The sequence below is a fragment of the Falco naumanni genome, chromosome 3 (assembly GCF_017639655.2).
Source record: "Falco naumanni isolate bFalNau1 chromosome 3, bFalNau1.pat, whole genome shotgun sequence".
Taxonomy (NCBI): domain Eukaryota; kingdom Metazoa; phylum Chordata; class Aves; order Falconiformes; family Falconidae; genus Falco; species Falco naumanni.
Window position 1 is genome coordinate 17,574,879 of NC_054056.1, and position 27,736 is coordinate 17,602,614.

General features: G+C 46.7%; 1 protein-coding gene and 1 long non-coding RNA gene across 9 annotated transcripts in view; one reads left to right on the top strand and one right to left on the bottom strand.

Moving 5' to 3' along the window:
- The window catches only part of SAMD11 (sterile alpha motif domain containing 11), a 129,049-nt gene extending 124,423 nt beyond the window's left edge, over positions 1-4,626 (bottom strand). Inside the window, exons 1-2 of one of the 6 annotated variants that reach the window (XM_040586994.1) lie at positions 3,741-4,615; positions 2,255-2,346 (exon numbers count right to left, since the gene is read on the bottom strand). In XM_040586994.1, the coding sequence (XP_040442928.1) occupies positions 2,255-2,346; positions 3,741-4,518 (870 nt within the window). In that variant the 5' untranslated portion in view covers positions 4,519-4,615. Of the gene's footprint in view, positions 1-2,254; positions 2,347-2,530; positions 2,665-2,795; positions 3,191-3,740 lie in introns of those variants that run through there. The other 5 variants (XM_040586996.1, XM_040586997.1, XM_040586999.1 and 2 more) reach the window with 5 other exon arrangements.
- Positions 4,627-4,701: 75 nt separating this feature from the next.
- Positions 4,702-18,647, top strand: LOC121084923. 3 transcript variants are annotated; one of them, XR_005826898.1, is made up of 3 exons: positions 4,702-9,223; positions 18,337-18,425; positions 18,512-18,647. It is a non-coding gene; the product is annotated as an uncharacterized LOC121084923 (long non-coding RNA). The 3 variants fall into 3 exon arrangements; XR_005826897.1 differs by having other exon boundaries at positions 4,702-8,721; positions 9,143-9,223; positions 18,337-18,647; XR_005826896.1 differs by having other exon boundaries at positions 4,702-7,165; positions 8,583-9,223; positions 18,337-18,647.
- Positions 18,648-27,736: the final 9,089 nt, after the last annotated feature.

Below are 27,736 nucleotides of genomic sequence, written 5' to 3' on the forward strand. Positions count from 1 at the left end.
TGCCTGCGGCAGCGAGCGCACAGGAGCATTCACATGCCCAGAGCAGCTGGCCTTGCCCCTGCTCTGCTTTGCCCCCTGCCCCTGACAAAGGCAGCGCTTTGGGTTGTTCTGGCCTGTTCCTGGCCCGATTTCGGGGCAGTAGAACCAGCTGCTGACTGGATTGCTCCCCGCCTCCGTCCCTGCCGTGTGATAACACAGCAGCACGAGGACCCAGGCACTGCAAGTCTCTACTTACCTACGCTATAAAATACAAATCATTTCTACGTTTGAGGAGAAACGGCCCTTTGATCTCTGTGGTGCTTAAATCAATGATCACTAAATGGGGAAAGATCAACTCTGCCCAATTTTTAATCCTCCTTCTTGTGTAGCCGTTTTGAACGTGTGCGTGTAGCTATGACAAGGCACTACCAAAAGATTTCCAGTTCAAAATGTGAATTGTTGAGTCAGGTATATGTTCTAATTCAGAATATGCAGTAAGCACCGAGAAGAAGCAGAGTTCTGATAAAAGCTCTTACTGGGTTTTGTCCTTGCAGCACAAAGTCTCCCCCCTCTAACTAATTTACACAGCTGGGAAAGCTGTAGGAGGCAAGTCCAGAAGGATTTACTTCTTTCCCAAAACTACATCAACCTCTTCTTTCCTCTATCTGAGCTTCTCAAATTCAGTTCAGTTTTAAAAAAAATGCACTTGTTTCATGCAGAGCTGCCTTCCCATCTGTAAATGCATAGTGTATCCCTGTACCACTCCTAAAAACGTTGCTGCTTGAAAAGCACAATGTGCCATTCTGGCTACCACCTAATACAACTTGGTACCCAGAAAGCAACCAGTACAGCATCATCTAGCCAGACACTTCTCAACACCACCAGCAACTGTGGCATCACTTTGGTCCACAGAGCACTTGCTCGTTGGCTGCCTCTGATGCATGACTGGTAACTAAAGCATATGCAAAGCTCAAAACTGGAGAAAGCTTATTACAGCACATTGCACTTTGCCCTGTAAAGTCAGAGGAACTGCATAAGTCCGTTGGAAAAGCTGGGTTTCAGTCTATCTGCCTTGCTGAGTTTGAAATACCATGGCAATGCTGCAGTATCTAGTACTCGTAAGCTTGGTGGACAGTTACTGCTTTAGTATGGACTGCTGCTACACAAAACAGACACAAGAGACTTGCATCTCCATGGTATCTTCACATTAATTTATGTAATTGTCAGTTGTTGCTCTAAGCCCCTTCTCATGTCAATGTATGTATTTGTATACATAAGCACGCATGCACATACATACTATGCAGAAATTATTTAAATTCACAATTCTGTCATGCGAAATTGCTGCAGAGATATTGCATGTGAAAAGAGATTGTCCGTTTGATCTCAAAGAAACAGTAAAAGAAAAAATAGTTGATTTCAGCAGTTAAAGGACATAAATTTCCACCTGCATCTGTTTCCACAGTGCTACTGGCAATACTCAAGTTGGTTTTTTTCAGACCAAGACCTGCTTTAGCTCCACAAACAGCTTTGCCATCCTGTTTAGATGTTACTGTATTTTATGGTTATTTTTACACACGATGAACTGTTTTTAATGCCTTCGTTTACTGTGATTTCAGTAGCCTTTTATTTATAGCATCAACATCTTTTTCATGAAAACACCGATGTTGTATAGACATTTTGGAAGTCTTAGGATAAAGGCAGACAGCAGAAAACACAAGGAAATCAGAAGTTGAAAAGAAAAGATCTATAAAAGAAATCACTGTGATATGTGACATGAATGTTGTAAAAGTTGTAAACGTTTAAGATGAGCCTGCTCCTCCTGAAGTTTATCTAACAAAATTCACTACTGGCTTGTAAACTGTTCCGACTCTTAACACATGGGTGCGATTGTAATTCCCTTTTGCTTTATTTAGCCATTTTACACCTCTGCACAATACACAAAAATGAAGGGATGAGAACAGGGAAGAGGCTGATGAACGATCTGCCGTTTGCGTATAGACAGCTCCCCCTGAAAACTATGCAGTCACACTGTATGTTGCATCCTTTAGATCAAACACTGCTCTTCCCACCTCCTCTGTTAACAAACCCCTCTTCTGCTAGCCTTGCCACTAGACTGCGGGTACACTCGCCGTGCAAGCAGTGCTCTGGCACAGACTCAACGACTAGCCCTCAGAGTTCACGGTTTCATCATCTCGGAAGCAAAGGGATTTTTTTAAGGGAAGGAGGCGGAGGGGAGATGTCTTAACTAAAGCACATAGTTTAACAATAATCTTACCACTGGAGACGAAATTCGACACCCAGGGCAATCACAGATTGGAGGATGTACCTGTAAGATTCCTTTGGACATAAGAGTCTTCAAACTTTTCCCTAGATGCAGAGAAGAAGAAAAGAAGAAGAAAAAGGATCAGCATCTTTATAAAAGGAAAGTATTTAAGGAACGGGGGAGGGAGAAGCACGCGTCTCCTTCCCTACAAACACCCCTCCCCTTGCCTGCCTGCCAGCACCCACCCCCCTGCCCGCCCCTTCATCGAACTTTCTCCCATGCAGATACCCGTGGAAGGTAGCACCAGCGCAGCCCTGGCGAGCCCCTGCCTAGCCTCGGTACCGGCGCTCCCGCAGCCAGGGGGAGCCGGGGCAGAAGGCGCAGCCGCCAGCCCGCGCAGCCTGCGCGCACCCGCGCGGGGGGCTCCGCGCTGCCCACGCCACCCGCGCAGCCAGCCCCGCGGCGGGGGCCGGCCCGTGCGAGCGGGGCAGCCCGCTCGGCGCCTCCCCCCCCTGCTCCTCCGACCATTTCAACCTCAGTCCTCCTGACTCACCCCAAAGGAATTGAGATTTCCTGATGGCAGCCAGGAGCCCAGTAATAAAAGAAACAGAAGAGATGAGTGGAGTAATGACAATTAGCGCAGCCCCCGAAGTTATTCCCCTTTTCTCTGGCGGTCAATAAACAAGGCGAGGTGTCAGTCACCTCCTAATAACTCCTCAGACCCCTGGGCTGACACCGCCAGCTCTCAGCTAATTACGTGTCGCACTGATTCTCCTCTCCCGCTCCCCCCCCCGCCCCGGCCCCGCTCTCCACCTGCCGCCCGCACCAGCGGCCCCGGTGCCGGGACTGCGGCGCTGGCTCGGGCTGCACCGCGGGCGGGAGGGGAGGGGAGAGAGGCAGGGCAGGCTCCCGTCAGCAGCCGCCAGCGCCGCGGAGGTCCCGCACCACCCAGCTGCGAGGGGAACACCCCCTCCGCCCCGCCTGCCGCCCCGCCGGTGCCTGGGCTCGCTCGGCGCGGCGGGGCCGCCGTTCCCCCGCCGCCGCCGGCACGCACGGGCGGCCGGCTTCCGCGCCCCGCCGCCCCCACACCGGCATTTGTCCGCTGGCCAAACCGCTGCCTGCGCCAAACGAAACTTATCTCCAAAAGACACGAGACGTCGTCCCCCCGCCCCCCCCCCCCCCCCCAAAAAAAACACATTAAAAAAAAAAAAACCACAACCAAAAAACTGTTCGCAAATCGCTCGGAAAACTTCGCCGCCCTCCGGAGAGCCCGGTACCGGGGCGCTCGGTGAGGGGAACGGGTAGAGAGGGACCCGTGTGCGCGGGGGAGGGGGGCACGGCCACAGGAGACCAGGTCCCGGGCTCCCCCCCCCCGTGCGAGCGCCCGCAGGCAGCAAGCCCCCCCGGGCCCGCGGCCAGAGCACGGGAGCGGGAGGCAGGGTGCTCGGGGGAGCGGAGCCGCGCGGGGACCCCGGCACACGCCGAGCGGCGCCTTTACCTTTGTGCCTGATGCTGCGCTTCCAGTCCTTGGCCGTCTCCCTGCCGCTGACAAACTGGAACTCGTTGGGGGTGAGCCACTCTCCCCGGTACCGGATAGAGGGTCCTTTGCTCCCCTGGCACAACTTACTGATGTAGAGCAGCGCCTTGTTCTCCCCGCACTCCACCTCGATGCAAGGCTCTCCGTTGTCAAAGAAGGGCTGGAAATCCGGGATGGAGGAAAACCTCTCCAGCATCAGGTCCTCGGGGAGGTGGGGGGGGTGGGGGTGGTGGGTCTCGTGGAAGCCCAGGTACGTGCGGTGGGCGAAGATCTGGTCGTAAGCCGGCGGGTGCGGGGTTACCACCGGAATGGCAGCGGCAGCCAGAGGGGCGAGATAGTCAGGTAAGGTTTCCATGGGCTGGTTAAAAGCTGCCAGGGCCATCTCTTCCCTGTCAAGTCGCTCCTTCTTGATAGCAGGCATGGTGCTGCTGCGCTCCCCGTGCGCCCTCGTCTCTCCAAACCACAGTGGCTCTAATGTCTCCGGTTCAACTTGCCCCCGCTCTGGCTGGAGTTTGGATGAAACGCGCCAGCAGCAGCAGCAGCAGCAACACAAGCACCTTTGGCGCTCGGGTGCCGGAGGTGGCTGGTATCCCCCGGAGCAGCCCGCTAACAAATCTCCTGGGCTGGCTCCCCAGCAGAGCTGTCTGGGATCCCTCTCCCACGGAGAGGCTAATGTACCGTAGACCCGGGAGCTGCTGTGTGGCTCGCAGATCTGCCCCTCTGGACTAATACCTGACATCTCGGAGAGGTCTCCGCTGCCGTAGACATTATTTTGGTTAAAAAAAAAAAAAAAAAAAAAAAAAAAAAAAAAAAAAGCAGCTTATTGATTCCCCTAGATCGACCCACCTTCTCACCAGGCTGGAGGGCTCGCCGCCGCCCACCCAGCCCCCTTTCACCCTGCCCCCCTCCTTCCTTTAAACTGACACCTGGTTTATTTATTTATATGCAATAATTACAATTAAATGCTGCGCCCCCGCCGCTACGCCGCGCTCCTCCCCTCCCGCCGCCGCCGGGCGCGGGGCGGTCGGTGCCCCCGGCTCTGTCCGCCGGGCTCCAGCCGCCCGGGCGCGGGGAAGTTTCCCGGGGGCCGCCCACCGCCACCTGCACAGTGCGGCCTCGCCCCGCTCCCACCGAAGCCTTTACGATCACTGCGAGCTGGCGTTTAATTTCCACTCCTGCACAAAATTTTAAAAAGCATGTTATTGCATTACACACATCTACATGTGTGTGCGTGTGCACAGACAGACATCCACGTTTATATCCCCGCGAGCTCGCGCCACGGCACGGCGGGCGCTCTGCCCCCAGACCATAAATGCTCCGCCGTGTGGGGCTACAGGCCCGGGCTCCCCTCCGCGCTGGGACAGACATATATTGATCTGTGCGCAGAAGTCACAGTATAGTTCAGAGACTCTGACCAAACAAGATTTCCCTCCGCCGCCGCTTCTCCAACTTGGCCCATTTAAACAGCAGAGGCGCTTGCAAGCGCCGCGCCGGCGGCGGGCGGGGGGTGAGCGACGGACGGCGCGGCCAGCGCCAGCAGCCGCCAGCCCGGCGGGGCGGCCCGGGGGCCCCGACTTCGGCGGGCGGCGGCGGCGGCGGGGGGGCACGGGCACCCAGCGGGGGGTGTGCACCCGTGCGGGAAGGCCGGCCGCTTGCTCTCCTGGGCAGGCTGCTCTTGTCACCATACCTCGAGAAGGCGGGCAGAGCCTTCTCGTTTCCCATGTGGTGATGTAGCAAGGGTCAGGAGACACGGGTAGAAATTTGTTTTCCATTGCGAGCTGTGGCAGGCATGGCACAAGGTCCATGTGAAACTGCCCCGAGAGGACAACATGGACCCAAAATTAAGTTGCACAGTTGTTACAGAGATTTGTCACATCAACAAGACGAGTCCCCTACCTTTGGATAGTAAGTAGGATCGACTACGCAGAAAGAATCCCACCTAGAAGGGAAAGAAAAATAAATTATCTCCTTAAACACAGTACAAGGAATATGCCCCACAAGTCTTACAAGGTGGAAGAACAGCAAGAGTTCGGTATGGGTTCTGTCTTAAGAGTTCCCAGAACACCACCATGAAGTTCTTTGTCCCAAGGTGTGTCTCATTACTTGCTCTCTTACAAGGGGAGCTTGTCGAAAGTTGAACTTGCCTTCCAGCCAGCCCGACATGGACTTGCTGGTGTGACAATCAGCCATTGACATAGTTAGCAGGGTACTTTCTGAGCAATAACAGCCCCTGGCACTTCAGCACCATCTCTCAGATGATCTCAGAGCATTCACAGACAAGGAGAAAGAACACCACCTCCTCCTCACACCTTTTTGAGGAAGCTGCTTTTAGCTTCGTTTTACCAGTGGAGAAGCTGAAGCGTAAAGAGGCTTGAGATGGAGAACATGAACGCTGTACTCACACCGGGGTTATGCAGTACTGAGTCCCACTATGAGTGAATACAGGCTAATACAGGTGATGAGTTCACATCTGTGCATCCAGTGATTTTCCTGAGATCTCACAGGTGTTATTTTCTGCCACCACCCCCTCCCCCCCAAGCTCTCAGTGCTAAGTACCCCTCTCTACAAAAACTCCACTAATGGACCACTTAGGGGAACTTCTATACCAGTCAAGGTGGAGGAAACTGCCTCTCTGGGGTTCAGCAGATATGGGAATAGAATCCAAGCCCCAAACCTCAGTTTTCTCTTGACACTACTTGACCATGATCCTTGTTTCTTGCCTATTTATTCTCAAGAAATGCCAGCTCTGGGAGGCATCCTTGCTTCTTGCTCTAATGAAGAAGGCAGATGTACATACCCATCAAACCCTCTCATTTAGCCTTTCAGGCTTAGGCTCTTACTCTTAATGCTTCTGATTGCTCAAGATGACGGGGAAAATCACTTTCTATTATCACCTAATGAACCAAGGAAAATGCTTGGAAGCAGCTCCAGGAGACACAAGGCATTCTCTGTGAGAGGGTGTAAGTGGCTTCTGGATGGAGGTCAGGTGAGAAGGCCAGACAGTGAGAAGAACTGCTTGCTCTTACGCTCCCAGAAAACCATGCCCGGCACACCTAGAACTACACAGAGCTCTCTGCACAGGCTTGAGAACTACTTCAGACCTCCTTTGACTCCACCTTCTTTGTAACTTGGCTTCATGCGACTGATTTCTTTTCACATTTTACAAGGCAGTGGGTATTTTTTTCTCAAGCCTTCTTTCATTTTTACAGCCACAAGGGTTACTACTCTTATTCCACCTCTTTTCCTAATGGCAACTTCATCTCCAAATGCAGAGAAACCTTGGCCGCAGCCTTCTCCAAAGAAAAGTCTCCATGCTTCCTCCAGGAGGGGTCACAGGAGAGCAGAACAAGAGTGGCCTTCATCCTCCAGGAACAAATCCTTCCATGGTACGTACTTCGAGACTTCTCAGATCTCTGTGGTTTGGATGCACACTCAAACCTAACAGCACTTTGCATTACCATCCAGTCTGCCTGTATTAAAGAGCTGTAATGAAACCTTTCCTAATCCAGAGAACTTCTGTTTACCTTTTATTTTAAAGGAAAAAGTGACTTGCCATGGGGCTTTCCTACTGCATGTCAGCTCAGTTGCTTTTTACCTCTAGAGAAATTGGGTTCAAATCTGGACCTAGTCATAAGTAACTGAGTATGCTGAGTTTTCATTCTAGAAGGGCAGCACCTACTTGGCTGTGTTTTATTCCTGGAAAAAAAACAGGCACCTGATGCCAGTCGTGACATAGGTACACTGGCCAAGCTGTGTAGAGGTCCAGCAGTGGAAGAGCGAGGCCTCGTTTTGGTGGCTTCATACAAGGTGCATGGCTTGGATCAGGCAGGGTTTCTCACTCAGACCTAAGGTGTTCTGGCAGAGCTCAGTGAAGTTTAGGGGGATTTAAGAGGCACAGAGGCAGGCTGATTCTGTCAGTCTCTTACAAGCACTAAAAGTTACTAACAAGTCTTCCCTGCTCCTCTCCACTGTAATATAAAGAACAAGGGCTCTGCCTGGATGCTGGAGTCCAACAGCAGGAGTCTGATGTTGTTCAGCTCCAGTCTCTTAACAGTAGAGCTTTCAGGATTAGTGTAAACAGATTCACCACTGGAGACCAGATCAGAGAGATCCAAGCAAGTCCATGGACATGTGGTTAGAGAAAGAACCAGGTATGCTTTGCAAATTCCACACTGAGGGATTGGGACATGTTTTTAAGTCAGGGGGCACAAATCACCGTGTCTTTTTGTTGTGTGCTTCAATGGCACCTAGCAAAGGGAAAGCATGATTCTTAACTTGCTCACAGAGGCACTACTACAGTAAACATAGTACATAGTGATCATTTTCCAACATTTAATTCTCCACCTCTGGAATACATCATGTTGGATTGAAACAAAAGCTAGATCTTTTATTTCTCTCAGGTCAAATGTGTTAACAAGTGCAAAGAGCTAGCTGTGCTGTAAAGCATTTTACAAGAAGAGATGGTGCTCCAAGTACAGGTCTGAAAGTTAAGAGATAATGATTTTTCTCTTTCTAACACCACTTTCAAGGATAAGTTACTACTTGTCCTGGATATGTCTCCCTTATTCTACCTGTAAAAGGAGGGGAAGCTTCCTAAATGTAATTTGTTATTTACATGTGTGACAGTAAACTGAGTTTCTAACTGAGATGAAAGGTCCTTTGTGTTTTTAAAATTCATTGCAGATGCAGGCCCTGCCCCTTTACAGGAAAGACAGGTTGAGGCTGGGGGGAGAGAGATGCCCAGGTACATGTAAAATGACCAGCCTGAGTTTAGAAACTAATCCAGAACATCTGTCTTTGCAGGATTCCAGCACAGATGCTATACGTGCCGTCCCTGGCACCACTTAGCCTCTGCCTAAGCTAAGCTAAATGAACAGATAACAGCATTCTGTCAGCACAGCAGCATCTATAGCACTGGTCTTGCTTGACCTTATTATAGCAGGTATGTAGTCTCACAGTCCAAAACTGTGCTGGCGAAGTTCTGTCCTGTACACCAGAAGAGCTTAGACAATAAAGCAGGACTTTCAACAATTGGTGTAGTATCCAACTGAATCATGTTGTTTCCCCCAAAGACGACGGGGTGGTTAACCTTTAAGACTTCAAGCTAACAGCTCCTTTCCCCACTTCCCCATCTTACCACATAATTGCCCTGACAGTATCACATCAATGATGGAAAGCAACAGCTCTGTCCCTCCCAAATCATCGAGCCTACCAAAAGACAGGGAAGGAGACCAGAGAGCCACACCACCACCTCCTGAGCCAGGCAGATTCACACCTTCCTCAGTCTCTTTCACAGTCTCAGAGGACATCAAGGCTGTCTAACAGCCAGGATTCACTGCATTTTGTCTTTCATTCCTTGCCAGGTGTAGCCCAGCTCTATGCTCGCTGCATGTGAACAGCCAGCCATACTGCCAGAGTCATGCTCAGAGGGATCAGTTTTGGAGGTAATAGTAGCCTCAGGCCAGACTTCTTCATTATGAGAGATACTTTGACAGTCCAGCAGCAAGAGCAAGAGCAGGGAGGGCACAGGTTGGTATTCGGGGGAGGAGGGTTGGGAAGGAAGACACTGGAAAAGGCTTTGCCTCTGAAAAAATGCTTTCTTGGGAACTACTGAGCTGTACCCTTTTTAATCCCACTGATACAGAACACCGCTTTTTTGAACCAATTTATTGGAGTGAAAAATGGAACTTGGAGAGTTTTTTCTTTCTTGAAAGTAGTGTCAGGGTAGTACAAGCTTACGCAACAAACCGGAGCTGTGAATTGCATATGTCCCTATCTAACCCAGGCATTTTGTCAGCTTCCCAGAGGACAGCCTGGGCCAGTCAATGGTGCTTTAAGGAACTCTCTCCTCAAACTATTTTCACAAAATGTCTCCTCCAAATCACCTTCCCTACAAATGCCCTGTATAGCTATGTGACCAGTCTAAATAGATCAGTACTCTAACCCTAGAGGAATTAAATGTCGGGGAGAAGTGAAGGAAGTTTTATCTGGGAGGCAAGGATTAATTCTAAACTAGCTGCTCCATTCTTCTAAATAATGAATAACTTCCCATGCAGGGAACACATTTTCTGTTCTCTCTGACTTGGTATAGTGGTTACACTGTAAACAGTCACCTGGCCTACAGCTCAGAGACCTTTGTACGCTGCTGCACATACTGCACAGCAAGAATCACCCTGCAACTGCCCTGGGAGGCTGGCTGTGCACCAACTGACCATTTTGCTTTGTGATGTGTTGTCAGAGGACGTGACACTGGAAAACCTATGAGATGATAGGAGGACTGATGCGCCTCTCTTCCTTACTGGTTGAAGTTCAGCTATCTTGGGGTTCTGTAGATCAGAATCAACCTTGAGATCTCTACAAGAAGTTTAAATTAAAAGGGCAGAATCCTATTTCCATTAAAACCAACAGCAAATTTTTACTGATTTGACACTTCAGTGTTCTAGTCCTCCATAATATAGCAAGAGATTGCCCTTCTCTGCAAAGGTTTTGGAAAACAACAAGTTTAGCTACACTCAAGTGATGTCTCCATGATGTAAAAAAAACATTTACAGAAATCACTAATGGAATAAGGCTTTACGTATCAAAGCTGCTGTTATAATAACCATGCTCTCTGACCATTCTAAGGCAAGAGCTGTCACCTTTGCAGTCCCAGTTTCTGGACAGCTTCCCTGTACTTCTCTGCATTTACTATACTTCTTTGTGCATACTGCAATTAAAAATGCATCTTTCTCCCTTCTCTATTCCTCTGTCCTCAGAGGTTATTTATTGCTAATTCATAACTGTTGTGAAAGACTTGAGATATCAGAGATGTAATGCAGAAGAAAGCCTCCACCAGATTCTCTCTTTCCCCTAAAGCCTTTGTTTGTACTACTCCACTCTGCGCCACTGCTCAGAAAAACTCACTGTATCAAAAGATGGTGAAATGACGGTCACGTATTAATCTAAAGCTTGGCTGTGTCCCAACACTTGTGTATCACTCTGTGCTACTCCACTTCCCTAACTTCCCGCCTGCCTTCCCTCCTACAATCATAATAACAAAAAGATACACTGAAAAACTGGCTATCCAAGAATCTGGGTACGGTTGGAATCTATTGCTGGGTTAAAAAAATAAAAAAATCGTGACCATTGAAAAGACGATAACATTAGGTGTGCCATCCCAACATCAAACAGTGCCACAGACAAATAAGCCATGGGTCTCTCCCTTAATTCACATGTATATACAAACATGGACAAACAGCACTTTTTTTAGGATAGGCAGATGAACCTTGTTAGCTAATCCTTTGGAAGTTGTGTTTCAGAAGAGTCTAGTGCAATCAAGGTGTGACTGCTTTTAATACATGCTAGAAAGATCAAATTAAACACTAGGTAGAACCTGCCTTGACCAATTTAGGGGGTGCTAAAGTACACACCACCTGAGCTGGCTTACAGCTGTCAAACACATTAATTAGAGCTAACACGTTAAAAAGTCTTTAAATTGGTCATTGGGCATCTCTGCAGACAGGTTTTGTATTGTTCTTATTCTCCTCTTCTAGAAATTGATGTAGTGTAGTCGCTGCCCTACTAATGGTGGGATTAGCATATATCACCTCTCCACTAGTATAACTGCACCCCACGAGAGAGCTGTGCAAATGCCACTAGGAGTGTTTCTGAACAATTACTGTTACAGCAATGTGAAACTATGTACAGATAGGCCCTAGTCAGAGCTGTGTCTATACTGCAGTTTCAGATATGACTGCAGCAAGTGCCCGTCTGCCATAGTTAAATGTTCCTAAATTAACACTGGTACTCTGAGAAGACATCACATAGGAGCTCCATCAACACGGACCTACGTTTGTGTAGGGAATTCTCACTGAAGTTTGTGCTGCTGTGCTTTCTCTGCAATTGTTTCACAGACTTACCTAGATCAACGCCGGTACAGGCAGGCAACTGTAGCTTCAGCGCCACTGTGACCAGAACTCTTCCATGGTCTCTTCTACCATGTACGTTGTATTTGAACACAACATACTCAAAGACATACCTACAAACAGTCACAGGCACAAGCAGAGTCTCCAGTGAACTCAAGGAGACAAATGCACATAAACAACTTTGCACTCACTCCTCACTCAAACCTCCTCCACGACTATGAATAAATGCTGGGTCAGGACCACATGAAGGCTTGTCTTGTCTGAGTTTGTTTTTCTTTTCTTTTAAATCTTACATTCCTAGAAAGAGACTCAATGAAGTAAACTTGTTGCCATGACTACACTGCAACAGAGTGCTTAAATCAAACAAAAACTTAGATTAGATTAAGAAAAGAATAACAAAAACTAAATAAAGGGAATTTCAAAAAATATGTAAACAGGCATTTACACATTTGAATCTTCTCATGGGGATTTGAGTTCCTTGGAAGATGAGCAACTTTTCTGCTCCGTCCTTTGCATTGCTTCATAGCAAACGCAGCATGCTTGTGGACAAGGGAAGCTGCCTGCTGCAACTAGTTAGCACCAAGTTTTATTTGTTTGTCAGACTTCCAAACCTGAACTTTTCTACATGTGGAGTCAGGCATTCCCATTTCTATTTCTGCCTATTTTGTGCCACTGTGTGACTGCAGCAATTCACCTAGTGTCTCCAAACTCAGGTTCTTCACTCATGAAACAGAGAGAAAACATCTCTGTAAAGCAGAGTGGGGAAGTACTGCTCTTCAGGTGCTCACACTCCTCATTCATTTCCATCTCATAGTATAGATTTCTATAGCTCTGTTTCTCTCAGGTTCAATACTTGAGCAAAACCAAGTAATTATGAGCCATAATGCACCACAAGCAGCAAATGCAGAAATGTCAGAGCATGCAGTTTGCTCATAATTTACATGCCTGATGCCTAAAATTGTTCATCTAAACTCTTTGGAAAATACTTACAAATAACTATTTTGTTCACAGCAGGAGAAAAAGATTTTGTTTGTCATACATCTTCCTTTTCTTAGCCAAAACTAATCTGCATCCAGACATGGCACAAAGCATTTTCACTCACTCTTCACACTCAAAAAGCACACATGCAAATAAACACATTGTCAGCACACACTTAGAAAACTACTCTGTACATGGTCAGAAACATTAAAGTTTTGCACCAAAAGAAAAGGATAAAAAGGCATTTTGAACATTGTGCTGTTTACAAAAACTATTCCTTTCATCTGTTGTCTATAGCACAGAGTTAGCCATAGCTGCAGATAAAATGATGGGAACAGCTACAGTCCTGTAGCAATTGACACACACAGTAGTAGTGACAGCCTGGCACCGAGGGCCATCCATTGTTAGACACAGACACACAGAGATGCACGGGCATGTGCACTCAGAAAATAGATTCTGGGTAAACAAGAACGCAAATTTTTCTTTGTTTTGTGCCCTGAAAAAGACAGGAAGAGCTAAAATATCAAACCTGAGGTTCTGCGCATATCAACTGGTAAGAGACATGCTGCTGAAATATTAGTTTGGCTTTATAGAAGCAGTCATCAGAAATTCAGTCGCTAACATTTCAGCCATATGGTAACGTGCATCTCATCCTCAGCAGATGAACAGATGTGCCAACAGCTGAAGGGGCAAAAAGCTGGGTTCCAACACACATTTCATTTTTCACTACCTGGAAAAGACTTAGGAGGAAGTTGGGGCCAATTATGGAAAACGAGTAGTGCAGGAAAGAGATCTTCTTAAGTTCCTGTCTTCCCTTTTAAGTACATCAAGCATGCAGAAATTTCTCATGTGTGCTTTGCACCCAGAAGCAATGCTGGCATTAGCCATAAACCACTGCATATAGGTTAAGGCTGCACTGACCCTCAAATAAAAAAGCCTAATCCATTGTAAATATGCAGAAGACACTAAATTCTATTACCACCCCCCGCTTGTTACTTTCATTCAGTTTTTAAGGAGCCTGCCTCTGAGGTATGGTCTCTAATCACAATTACAGCAAAACACTGATTAGGATGCACATGGTAACATCATAGGAAACAAATATAAAATTGTCTTGACAAAGTAAGTGAATGCATTTATTGGGATGGTATTGCTTTTAATTAGCCTTAATTTCCAAAGAATTATTACTTGCTAAAAAAAAAAAAGAAAATCTTTATGAATCTTTTAAGTTTTTGAGTGCAAGATTCTCCCTCTCTCTCCTACTAATACCTGAGAGAGTAGACCTAGCATAACTCATCAGGAAATTTGCTGTATTTGACTGGAGGAATGCTCATTGTTCTAATATATTTGGGGGTTTTGTTGTAACTACAAAGACTGTATTGGTTCTCACTGAATGGATATGGAAATCAATTCCCAATCTGGATTAACCTTCAGACTACCACAAATACGTTGTGCTTCTTGGAAGTAATCTGTGTGTTTGTACACACGTGCACATTAACATACACACACAGAGGCTATACACATCTGTGCAATTTTATACCTCATTCTGATCAAATTTGTAGTTTGCTTCATGAAATACAGTAATGCAAACCAGGCCATTCATTTCTCTCTGTAACATGAACGTGACCCTATTAGCGTCAACCTTGAGAAGTCCAGGACACAGTGCAAATCCAGGTAAACGGGTTTGGTTAGGGATGTTATATCCACATTATTCTGGGCTGAGCCTCCATTCTTTCTCCTCCCTTCACTCCCTTAGTTTCCTGGTCCCCATGGCTCATGCTCACAGTCTGCATACACCCCTACCATTTGCTTCCATCCTCACAGAAGAAACACCCTATGCTGTTGCTGTCAGGACATCTGGTGTGGTACAACAGGAGGAGGTTCTAGATACCAGAAGTCATAAGGCCAATTATGGGACAGCAACTCAGAGTCCTTTCTGAAACGGCTGACACCTGTCCAGATCCTTAATTCTACTGAGAGAAAAAGGGGTTTAAACTAAACCTACTGAATCACCAAGGGGGTTTCTTTGGAGGAGTCTCATCAAGCACAGGCACAGGCCCCGTCCTGCTTATTGTGGTGGCAGGAAAATAAGCAAGCAAGCACATCATTCAAACTAAGATACAGTTTTGTGCATGCCCCACACCTTTTTGCACGTTTTAGACCTGTTCAGCAGTGCAGTTTTATCTTCACTTTGAGCTGATGGCAGCCACTGCTGCATGAAAGCTCCAAAATGGCTTCAGCAGCTAGAACGACTGTATCAAGACAAAGCAGGGAAAGAGATCTGAATGACCTACTAGAAACAGCTTGCGCTCCAGTGCTCAGACATTCACATCATCTAAGAAAAAAAAGATTCCCCCCGAAATGCATAAAACCAGCCCCAAATCTCAGCTCCAGAAGCAAGACAGCCTGCCCTTGATTATGGAGATTAGCACAGTAATGTGTCTGGTTAACTTCCAGCCATCCATATTGAAAATTCCTCAGTATTTGCTTCCTGTCATATTCTTTGCAGAGCAGAGCTCATATTCAAGAAGTCAAGGACTGTGGTACCCATAGTGCGTTCACAGACTCTGCAGTGTGAACCAGTTTTAGATTCCACCACTTGCCTTCTCAACTGTAACTCAGGAGTGGCTCAGGGCTGAGAGGTTCCCATCCCTGTTCCCTGGGTGTCTCAGAACCACCAGAGATGTTACCTTTGGTACCCCTTGCTGAAGATTCTTCTGTGCGTTTTAAACTTCATCTCAGGAGGCAAACACAACATTTTACAGAGGACAGAGACACTCTCCCCTCTGTGCTCTTGTTCTGCCTCATGAGAACACAGGGATGATGGGTCCCAGTCTCCTGTTTATCAGCAGTCCTGGAAGCGGACACGGCTCTGTGCAGTGCCCGTGGTCAACAGCCAAGTAAGACAGACAAGAACGTGCATGCCTGGGTGAATGCAGCTTTTTCTTCCATCTGGAGCTATAAGCCTTGATGATAAGTGTGTGACTGGGTGTTTTCATCCATAAGGAGATCTTCAAGACGTTGTTACAGGGAGTAGCTGGCACATCCCATCTATCTATCTATGTCACTATGGTATCTAGGCACTGTATAATTTCACATTATAGCGGATTATGGAAAACATTTCCCTAGAAGACTGTTGGCCCTTTAGTAACACTAATGCCCTCTTTTGTGACATTCCCCGGGACTGTTACAAGAGCGGGGCTTGTGTGCACCAAGAAATGTACCATTAAAATTACAGAGCCATTTCATACTGCATAACTCCCACTTGGGATGCTTTTCCAAAAGAGGCACTTTTCTGATCTTATTTGTGTTACTCAACTGGGGAAAGGCATTATTATTTGGAATAATAATAGAGATCATGCTGTTACACCTACAGTACTTTAACTACACTGATAACTGTTGTAACTTTTTTTCAAGCGAATAGACCTTTTTTCTCAGTCTCTGTCATTCTCCATTCATCCAGTACTGTGCCACAGGAGAAATTCTTCTGGAAATACCAAAGAAACCTGCAATGACAGTCTGTAATCTGAGCTTCTGTGAGACCGGGCATTTTGGGATTGGATTTTTCTCCTCCTAGAATAGACAGGAAAAATCTTCCCCAGCTGATTTCTGCTAATACCTTGATCTGTAGCCCATTAATGAGCAACTTATTACAAAACCTACATCTTTGTGTTTCAAGTTGTTTTGCTTTGGTTGGATGTACTGTTCATGAAAAGGTCTAGGTGCCAGAATCAGGCTTTCAACATGCCTATTTGCAATGACAAATTCAAAATTCCCTTTCCATTGATGTTCTTGGAGCCATCTTCAGACTTGCTGCTGCAGTCGCTACCACTAAATGCCACTAAATCAGTAAATCCATTTATTGAAATAGTCATACAGAAGTGCAGCAATGAGACACAAACTCAATCCAATTCAAAGCTCTTCTAAGCAGAAGGAAATAAAGATTCAGCTCTGTTCTCCAGGAAACTTGAGTAAAAAAAGGGTGGAAGCTTAAGGATGTATATGGTAAAGAAAAGGCCATTCAGGAGACAATACAAATAAACCCTAGCAATAACTCAACAGGGACAAGAAGGTAAATGGTGTCCCAAGCACTCCTTTAGCAAAGCACTGAAAATACCTCTGAGATTGTCCAAGGCCCCTTGATTCAAGATACATCTTTCCATCAGCTCTCTGAAATGCTCAGCAGTAACATCTGGAACCCCCATCCAATTATAAGATGAAATGCAGGAGGATCAAAGAGAGAGTTTCCCAGTCTCATGAGAACAAGCTGGAGCGTGGGATAATTAGCAGCTTCTGACTGCTGCTAACCACCTCTCACTCGTTAGCATTTTCCCCTGGCCTCCCCACCTGCATGTGCAGTCCCCATTGCCTCCAGAGTACCAAGGGCCCCTCCATGCACGTTTCTTTAAACCTGCCCGTAACAATCGTTGCCCTGACACATCCTGGAAGTTTATAGCGGTCTCTTTTCTCCTCTCACCATTAACCAGAGGCAATGCCTTTTGGGACATACTTGCACTGCTTGGGAGTGGGGATGAGGGCAACAGATTGGGAGGCTGGGGGGTTCAGGAGCTCCAGGGATCCTGGTGCATCTCCAGACAGGTGACACCAGGGAAGATATACAACTAAAAAGTAACAAAAGAATATTTACTTTGCTTCTAGTATTCCCTTGTGTCCAAGGAGTTCTAATCAGGATGAGAGGTGTAATTCACTGTGAGAGAGAAATGCTTGTTAGTGCACACTTTTTTTTTTTTTTTAACCAGCTAATACATCTCAAGCAGCACAGAAGTTTAAGTCTGAAAGGCACCTTAACAATAGCGAGGAGTTAAGCTGTCAGGAGCAAGACTGAATTGTGAATTGCTTGACCTTGCAAAAGAAACGTGGGTTACATGTCTGTCACACATGGGGACCCTTAGAGTTGCATCACTGGATTTGGCTTAAGTGCCTGGTCTTGTCAGGAAGAAGAGCAGTCAGCAACTCTCCTCTGTCCAAGGGACAGACTAACTCAGAAGGTATAGAGGGAAAGCTTAGACTGAAATCCCCATCCAGACCATTTTCCCCATATGCCATGGCAATTCTCCACAAGACGGGGACGTTTCCTTCTGACAAGTCAGCCAACAAATCCAGCCCTTCCCCGATGCTACGGCGTTCCTGTCTCATCACTTCGAGCAGACTCATGTCACAATCCCAGAGACAAAACCCATGGAGGGACCCTGGTCACACTGTCTGCTGACAAAGGAAAAAAACCTGATTGGGCACACATGAAATCCACAAGCAAAGAAACAAACAACCTGAAATAAGGGTGAAATGATAATGAAGATCTGGAAAGCACTGGGGGTTCCTTAGATTAAAGGTATCCTGGGAACATAGCCAGTAATGGCAGATAAGGTCAGCCTAGGGACTGCATTCTATTTTATCTTAAAAATCCAACTTTACATACAGTGACTCAACAAAAATATAATAAATGTAAATCACATAGCAGTCTATTGTGCAGATTTTGAGCAGTTCTGCATTGGAAACAGTTTACTGTGTGGTTGCCAGATTGACACAGCTCTGACCCCATTCTCCAGTCCAGACTGTCCACCTCCCCCGCTTATACAGACAAAGCGCACAGGCCCCAGAGATCTTCAAACGCTATCCCAGGCAAACCTATTTTCTCACTCCTATCGTTTGACCTGCAGGTACAACTGAGTGTTGAGGTGAGCTGCAGCCTCATCCTTTTGCAACCAGCCTCCGAGGGCAGCTCTGCCTGGCTACAGACCTCACCAGTGTAAGCTCTCCCTGCCTGCCGTGCAATGGCATGGGCTGCAGTCACTGAGAAGTCTGCAGAACCTCATTTTCTCCCTTGCTTGACAGCGACTTCCAAGCTCATGACTAAGGAAAGGATGAGTTTGTTCGGGGCAGCAGGAGTTTCAGCTAACTGATGGACGCCAGTGGATGCTGGGATGCTCTGCTGTAACAGTCTCTCCAGCTCCAGCAAATCAAATCACGAATAGAAATACATTAGATTCCTTTTCCTCCAACTCGGCTCCAGACTCCTTTTTAACAACCAGCCCCCCCCCCCCAGCCCTGAGGAAAGCCTTCTCCCTACCGCCCCACCCCCACCCCCTCCCCCGCCATCTGCCCGAGAGCCGCGGGGCGACCGCGAGCACCGAGCGGCGGGCACGGCCGGCCCTGGGCCTGGCGCGCTGCGGCGAGACGAGGAGCGGGGCCGGCCGGCCCGTCGCTGCTCGAGAACCCCCCCGGCGGGGCCCCCGCCGCCGCCGCCGGTTGCTGGCAGCAGCCCCCGGAGCCGCAGCGCTGCCGCCGGGGAGAGAGGTAATAAATAACCCGGGGAGCGAGGCGCGGAGCCCGGCGGGCGGCGCAGACTCTGACCTGACAAATACCCACTGGAAAATCATCACCTCCCGCCCCCGGGAGCCTGGAGCCAGCCCCAAGCCAGCCCCAGGCGGGGGGGCGGCTGCGCAAACACTGGGGCGCGCAGGAGCCAGGCGGCCCCGCCACCCGCCCCGTCGAGCCGCGCCGCGCCGCCGGGGGTGGCGGCAGCGGGGGCGGGCGGCGGGGCCGCGGGGCCGGGCGGGGCCGGCTGCGGAGGGCGGGCGGGGGGGAGCCGAGCGGCGCCGCCACCACACACACGGACGGCACCGCGCCTCGCCTCGCCTCCGCGGCTGGGCTGCGGCGGGGAGCGCCGCCGAGCTGACCCCCGCGCCGGGACGAGGCGGCCGGCGCTCCCCGGGGGTCCCGGCGCCGAGCGGCAGCAGCCGCACGCCGGGGAGGGGTTCTCCTGCCCCCGCCGTTGGGAGTGAGTTTCCCAGTGAGCGAGGCTCCCAGTCTGCAGGATCACCCCGTCCCACCGCTGCATGCCCTGCCCTAGAGCCTGCTCTCACCTGCTCCGTCAGAAGACACAGCACCCAATTTCCCAGGGGTAGCGAGGAGGAAAAGGGGGGCTTGGATAGATGGATGCTTTATTTTCTGCTCTATGCAATAAAGTGTGATTATAAAGAATATAACAGGGAGCACAGCTTGAATTCCAATTGGTGGAGAGCCTGTTGTTAACCATCAGGGAACTATTTATTCTCTAGCCTTACTGATGCTCCTTGGTCAATAATGATAAGGGAGGGGGGGGCGGGAAGGAGAAGTTGAAGCCATTATAAAGAAGCAATCACATTACAAAGAAGCAGCTGCAACAGCCCCCTCAGAATCTATGATTCCCTTAGGTCATGTCTGGTGTGCTCATACCACTGGCCACTGTCAGTATTTACCCTGCATCATTAACCCACCAAACAGTTTTTTTCTTGCCAGAAATGACTGATTTCTCAAGCCTGATGGCCATCATCATTCTGGAGACAGAGCAGTGCTCCCCTGCTGCTGAACCATCTCCAGTGATATTTAATAAATAAATAATAGCTGGATGGTTGACCACCTCCTCAGGAAAAGAGAAGAAAACACGTCTATTTACCATGATTAAATATTAGCTACTCCCTAATTCTGACAATCATACATATAGACATGTGGCATACATGTATACTTGCTCTAAGCCCTGATCAACTCACAAAACATTATTTATTATTTGCATTGCTGTTACATCTCCGTCCAGGACCATACTGTGTAAGGTGCTGTACAGACAAAAGGACAAAAGATGGTCCCCATCCCAAACAGCTAGATGATATGCTCCAAAACTCTGCTCTCTCTTGCATTACTGAATTCCACATGAGTTTTGCCAATGTCTCAAATAGGATCAGAGTCATACCAGGCCAGCTTTAGAAACTTCTGGCATCCAAACTGGATGCCAGATCAAAAACCCCAAACACAGCACTGAAACCTAAGCTCAGAGTTTGTTTCTTTTGCTCTGCCACAGGGGAGCTGGTTGTATTTGAAGGTTTTCATTAACTCCTCCTTTACTCCTCACTGCCATTGTTCCATCACAGGGGCTCTATAAGCCACACAGGGCTGCATGCAGATCTGAATACCCAGCAAAGATTATTTATGCCATGTTACAATGCACAACCCATGAAAAAAAAAAAAAAAAAGAGCTTCCATGTCATGAAACAGCACTTCACACCACTCACTGCTGTATTCCCAACCCCACAATGGTTCTCAAAAGTTTTTCCCAACTCTGCCTTAGACCCATTTCCCCAACCGAGATTACCTCTTGCTGCCAGCATCACAATCATCCAAGTCATGGCCTGTAAAGAAGTGGGAGGGTGGGGCATTGTTGTTTTTATCGTTGTCATGGGTTTCCTGTAACACAAAAAATCTGATGCTCCTTGCCATGTGAACGACATCAGCTCCGGGAAATCCAGGCTTTCTGACAACTTTACCACTTCCCGTGTGAGTTCAAGGAAAAGTCCTAGAGGCACAGTAATGAGTGAGGGGCAAGAGAGCAGGTGGCCAGGGGGAGTGCAGCTATGGCAGAAGATGAGCTTTCAGGGGGGCAGAGCCTGCACTAGATCGCAGAGCGGACAGAGTACAATGAAGAAAGCAAATATGGGGCGTACAAGGAGAATCAGTCACCTTGAAGGAAACAGCAACATTTTCTTAAGGAGAGGTTCTTATTCCTGTGGTCTTGCATCTCCCCTCTTTTTTTCTCTGTTACTTGCTGCAGCATTTTCAAAGGCGCTCAAGCACTGGCCCAGCTTTAAATTTTGATGTGGATGAAGCAGTAAGGCCTTGGCCATAGAAAATTGAAATTTATACATTTCAAAAACACGTATTTTTTCTCAGTGAAGACAAAAGGTCTAAGGGAGTGGAAAGCACATGTCCTTGGGCTCCCCAGATACTTAGTTCTGAAAGTCTCATTCTGACACAGCTCCAGTCTCTTTTACATTTCTTTGAAGATTCTGCCTTTAGCTTGCTAAGCAGGTTCCTGCTTTCAGTTTTCTGGTTTGGGGAGCTAAGCTATTCTGTTACCAAAGAAAGAAGAAAATTTCCAGGGTACTGGAGACATGGCACTTTTTAAGGATTTTCCAGCAAAGCAATGCTACTGACAAAACTGGGCATCTTTTTGCTCAAAAGCAAGTGACAGGCTAAGGTTCCTTCAGGTGAACACTGAAACATTATTGGCAACTTAGAAAGCATTATTCACTTGATCGTTGTTATTTACACATATGTACCCAAATGTAATGCTGCCTCTTAAAGACATTTTGAGCTGTGGAAATGTCCCTAAATTGTGACTAATTTTAAGAGCAGCACTGGGTGAAGCTGTTGTAAAGCAGTCCAGGAAAGTTCCTCCCCAACCAGAACAAGGATCAGCCTGCTTTAAGGGCAATCATTAAGTGAATCTCTTTTAATAGGCAAGATGAAAATCAAGATCTAGAAGAGTAAGCTGGAGAAGGGAGGGACATTGTTCCAGCAAGCAGCTCCTGTTGACACTATTGGCAGTTACTCACACTCAGCTGCAAAGGAATTGGGGACCATAACGATGGATAAAAGCTTGACTCACAGACTTGGTACAACTAAAACCAAATCCTTTTGTGGAAGCCAGGAAATGATGTTCATTATAGCTTAGGAGAAACATTGGAGTCACCGCTTAGGGAGAAAGCCATGTTTCTTCCCCTGTACAGGGATGCCTGTCTTTTTGCTATGTGAGGCCTTCTGTAACCTCTTTTGAGGGCAGAGGAACAAATTGTGACAAAGCCATGGCATATAAATCATAATAAAGAAAAATAATATGTAATAAGGACAAATAATATTAAGAGAACTGTGTGTGAGAGCGAGAAAGCACGCGCCTGCACACATACATATGCACAACCGCACAGAGATAGAAAAAGTGGTTGTCGCTGTTCTTCAAAGTGAACTTTTTTTCTCAGTGAGTATTTTACTGTCAACACATTGACCCCAGCCTCCTTTCACCACCTTCTTTTCCTACTTTCCCTGCCCTGCTGCACATGGAAGGCCCTTGAATAAACATGTGCAGGTATTACACCACTCACAGGGTCATGAACTGATATTACAGTGGGAGTTCCGAAACACCCAGCTCCCACAGGTCCTGTGTCTGTCTGTATACAAAGCTTTCCCGCTGCTTTGGGTTGCATTATGTCGCCTGAACAAACCACAAAGCAGGCATTATGCTAACCACAACACACAACTGTCCCCTTTCCACTGATGCTTCCAAACAACTGGTAACTCTGTCTACACTCCACACTACTAGTACAGAGAGCATGCCTTGAAGAGTGACAGAGATCCTAACCTGCTGGAGGGCTTCTTGGCTGTTTAGGGAAGATACGGTTCCCTGAAGGCTAGAAGAAACGGCAGGAGATACTCTGGTACTTCACCTTTTCTGAGCAGTTGTAATAAAGGGAACTAAAAAAGCTGCCACCTGGACAACTAAATATCCAACCTCATGCTGCTGAGGAGAGAAGCACAAGTGGTGAGAAAAAATACTTCAATGAGCACATAGCAGCTGTAGCAAGAAAACAGAAAGGAAAAAACCCTCAATGTCCAGCAGGATGCCTCATTCTTCATGTAACCCCAATGCAATTATACATAAAAGAGAACGAAAGACAGGCCCATGGCTGTCTGCTAGGGTGGAAGGAAGGAAGGCTGCATAGGTAAACACACAAGGAGAGAGATACTGGGAGGTGAGAGAGTTTAAATGTAGGTAGGAGTCTCTTTTTTTGACATGTCTAAAGCACATGGCAGATTGTTAGAGCTATTCAGAAAGTCAGGAGTACAACAGACATCACCAAGCATGAACCAGTCTTAATGCTGTGCAGAGCTTTATATACTTTCCAAATCACAGGATTTGTTAAGCATGGCCATGCTGCTTCCACTTCTAAAGCAATAAAGCTGAAAGTGCCAAAGAATGAGATTCCTGGTTTTATCTCCTTTGTTTTGTGGGACCTTTTCAATCTGAAGCTGTATTTTGGAGAAGCTGTGCTGATGGTTCTACCACCTGACTTACACGTTTGAGAGGGTTATTTTCTCACCATCTTTTCACGCTGGCTGCACAAAAGTTAAAAAGCAAGCTGCTCTCTGAGACGAGAGGAATCCTTTACCCCCACACCCTGCCCAACCTCTGGTGCTCCCAAGAACCGTTGGTAACATCTGTGCATTGCTGTGTCATTTTTAAAATGCATTTAAAACCAAAGGTGGGTAGACCTGGTTTGGTGAAAGTCTGTAAAAGTCTGTAATTACAACACTATAAATGAGCGCTGTAAAAAGTGGGAGAAACCTGACACGAAGGAGAAGTTGGGAAGCCAGGGCCCCCACCACAGGAACTCCAAACACAATGCTATAACTCATGGGCATCTGCTAACACCTCCTGAGAAGCAGATAAAACCAGCACCATCAGAAGTTCTTTACCTAGAAACCATCCCTGCATGTTTATCTGCAACTGCAAACTCAAGCTCAGGTGTTGGGTGACAGCAATCACAATTTGAATATGGATTTAGCATAGGTGAGAAGGACTGCACAGGTCAGGCTGGAGAACCTTGGGCCTCTTCTGAATTCTCAGTTAGGGGAGCAAAATGGCAAACCTACCCCTGCCACTGTCCTGCCTTCAGGGCATCCCCACTCAGGTGCACAGCTCAGCTATATGGCAACGGGGAAGCCCGCTACCTATCACACACATCTTCACCTCTCTAAGGAGGCAGGTGATAGAAGTTCTAATTTCAAAACCTGCTAATTGCAGAACTGGATTAGTGAGCCAGTTTTACACTATACAGTTATGTTTGTCAATTTGCAGAGAAGGAGGGAAATAAATACATGTTTGAGATCTTCAGGGCTAAGATCAGACTAAGAAGTAAATTTCCTAGTGCTTAAATAGCACAGCAATCCAACTTCCTTTCCATGTCCTTCTCCCTTACAGGTAGATTTGGACTTCTCAGCTCCTTGCAAAAACTGATTAATCTATTACCTGTACATTAGTCTAAAGTGGTTTTTTGTGTCCAATTCGCCACAAGAGCTTGACTAGAAAAACCCAGGGATAACTAGATTGCTAGTGTACATGATTAGCCAAAGGAAACAGGATGGATGGGTTGGTATAACTTTACAGAGCTGACTAAATTGGGGCTGAGAGTTATTTGCTGGCTGAGTTGGCCAGTTCCATTTCACGTATGATGAAACTGACTTTTCAGTCACTCAATATTAGCAACAGAAACAGTACAAGGGAAAGATTGCTTAGCCGGTTAAATGTGTATTTAAAATGATGATAGCCCACTGAGATCCAAAGAAAAAAATGTATATATCATTAACAATAATAGAAATAAAACCAGTTTTAAGAGCACACAGGGTTTGATGAATTTCCCAAATACACGGATTTATTAATTTAAAGCCTGTGTATTTATTTGTTTCTCTCTCCCCAGTCCTGCCCCCCCTTCCAACCATCTTGAATTTTTAATGCACACTGTTTCTAATGTCAGCCGTTTTTCTTGTAAAGGTTTTTTTGACATAACTTTATATTGCTACATCCTTTTGTTGTTGCCATTCCCCATCCTTGTTAGGGACTCCACTCCCCTAATGAAGCTTGTCTCCTGCCAGGACAATAAAACAAAATAGATAGAGCTGAAGTGAGCCAGTGAGAGGTGTGCGCATGTGTGTGTGTGTGTCTGATTAGAAATACGGGTGACACAAAATAAGTGCAGTACCAGCCTGTTCTCCAGGGGCTCCCAAGGCTTCCCCCAAGGTCTGTAGTTTCTATATATGGCTTTGTGTGTGTGCACGTGCATGTGCGTGTGCATGCACATGCATATGGGTGTACACACACGTGGTTTGTACAGATCTACATGCACACATCATTTGTATGGATCTGATTTTCTATACGCACATTGACAATATGGAAGGACATGCTCAGAAAATGTGTACTGCAAGTACTAGAAGTAGAGGACATTCTATAAAATTAAAAAAACAGGACTCAAAAGAGACCAGTGACTTTCTAGTCCCTAAATTTTGGGGGCATCCTTTTAGTGTTTCACAGTAACAAGTTGCTGATTAAGCTTGATCAGTAGCTTTCTAGACATCGTGTCTCTTTTTTTCCCTCCATCCATCTTCATGAGTGTCTAAAAAAATGAGAAGGCACCTTACTCCTGTTGCCATTCAAAAGAACAAACAGAACTATTTTCACAGCCCATGAAATGACAAAAGACCTCTGCTATCCTGAGGGCAACACCCACTTCTCCTTCCCAGCACTGAACTTCCAAAAGCACAGATCTGTTAGTGGCATGTACACACTGACATATTTGAGCAGTAACAGCCACTGCAAAAACCATATTGTAGCTTGGAGAAGAGCTCCTCAACTCTTCAATGCCTTCCAGCCTTAGGAACAGCCTCCTGTGCTCTTCTGGGGCAATTCCTGGTCTCACTATAAGCTATGAAAAAAATCACCAAACTCCACAATCCTTCTTTCTCTTCTCTCTATTGAGAATTAAGAAATTTAATGCTCCTGTAACTTTCCTCAGACTTCTAAGTACTTCTATAGATCCTTGATAACCAAGTCTCACAATTTCAGTGTGATGGAGATGATCAGTGATTACGCTTGTATTACAGTCTATCCGATAAAGAAGACAGAACTTAAATAAGGCTCCTGGGGACACAGAACAAGGAAGTGGCAGAGTCAGGGAAAGACACGAGGTGTTGTGAAACCCAGGTCCTCTTCTTTCTGATACACAACATCTTTTGCTCAATGTTAATGCACGCTAAAGGCTATGTAAGACTTCAGTTGCTAATGTCACCTATCAGAAGAAACCTCCAAACTATGAGCTCTGAGCAGCTCAGTCACTATGGGTTAGTGTTAATCAGGCCAGACCTGTAAAATTTCTATTAAAAAAAAATATTTTTTAAAAAGGCAATGAAACTCAAAGACCCTTGAAGAAAGGACAATTGTCGCTTCCATTTATCTTGCATTCTACTTTCCTGCCTAGCGCAGAATGCCAGCAATATTCTTCTGTTTCCACAGTGGTGCTCAAACAGATGCTTTTCCATGTTGAAGGCACGGAATGTGTATACCGTGCCTGCTGCTGTTAAGAAGCAAAGAGCCAACTGTCTCCCCAAAGGTACCGGGAATCAGGCTTGTGTGTTTCAGCTGAAAACTCCAGTTTTCCAGGCCAACAATTGCTAAGATGCAGTCATTCTGTCAGCACAGGGAAACAGCTAGGTCTGGTACTTCAGAAATAACAGAACTCACAGAAACAGCAAAGCAGTTTCAAAACACAGGATCAGCACAGAGGATCCCACCTCTCCTTTCAGAAAAGGGTTAGACACTTTGCAGCACAAGTCTTATTTAGACTGTCTATAACAACAGTGATGATGGACCAAGAGGTCCCTCTCCTTCCCACAGAAGAGAGCACATAGTGAAAAGCAGTAATTGCTGAGCCATAGTTCCTCTATAGGAAATGTCTCTTCAAAAGTTGTTTGCTATTAGGCAGAAATTTTGGAAAGGGTCCAGCAATGCATGCATACGTACCCTGAGCCCAAGCACACTTACAGAATACTAGTCCTCTTAGATGCCTCAGAAAACCAGATACCTATTAGATACACGTGCAGCAGTATTGTCTTGGGGACTAGTCTATTGCATACTCCAAAAGGCATAAAGAGGACTGGGTCTCTAGCTGAAGTAAAGATGAGGAGAAGAATCTGTTTTGACTTGTTTCCAGTGGGTTATCCAGCTTTTAAGCACATCAGACACATTAATATGAGGAGAACCTATACATATTTGTGGCTTTCATAATCTGAATTATTTACAACTATCTACAACTCAGTTGTCTGTAGCAGTGCCACATACTTCAAAACTCAAGAAAGCTCCGTCTCTTTCTTCCTATCAGACCAATTATAAAATTAAAAAACTAGAGTCATTATGTCTAGGCTTGGTTTACACACTAACTCCATACTGAAAAGCTTAATTGAAATTTCAGGTGGAAATTAATCTAGTCACCTCTTGTTCCCTAACGGATTTTGATCTGCTTCTCCACCCTGTGATAATTTCTGGCATGGTAAGTGATATCTGTTTTAAAGAAGGCTGTAATTATGAAGTCTACAGGGAACTGTAGGTCAAGACAGAGACGCAATGACATAGCTCTTACTAGGCCAGAAAAAACAGGAATTACTAGGGCTACTGACACGCTGCAGGAACAATGACAAATCAAT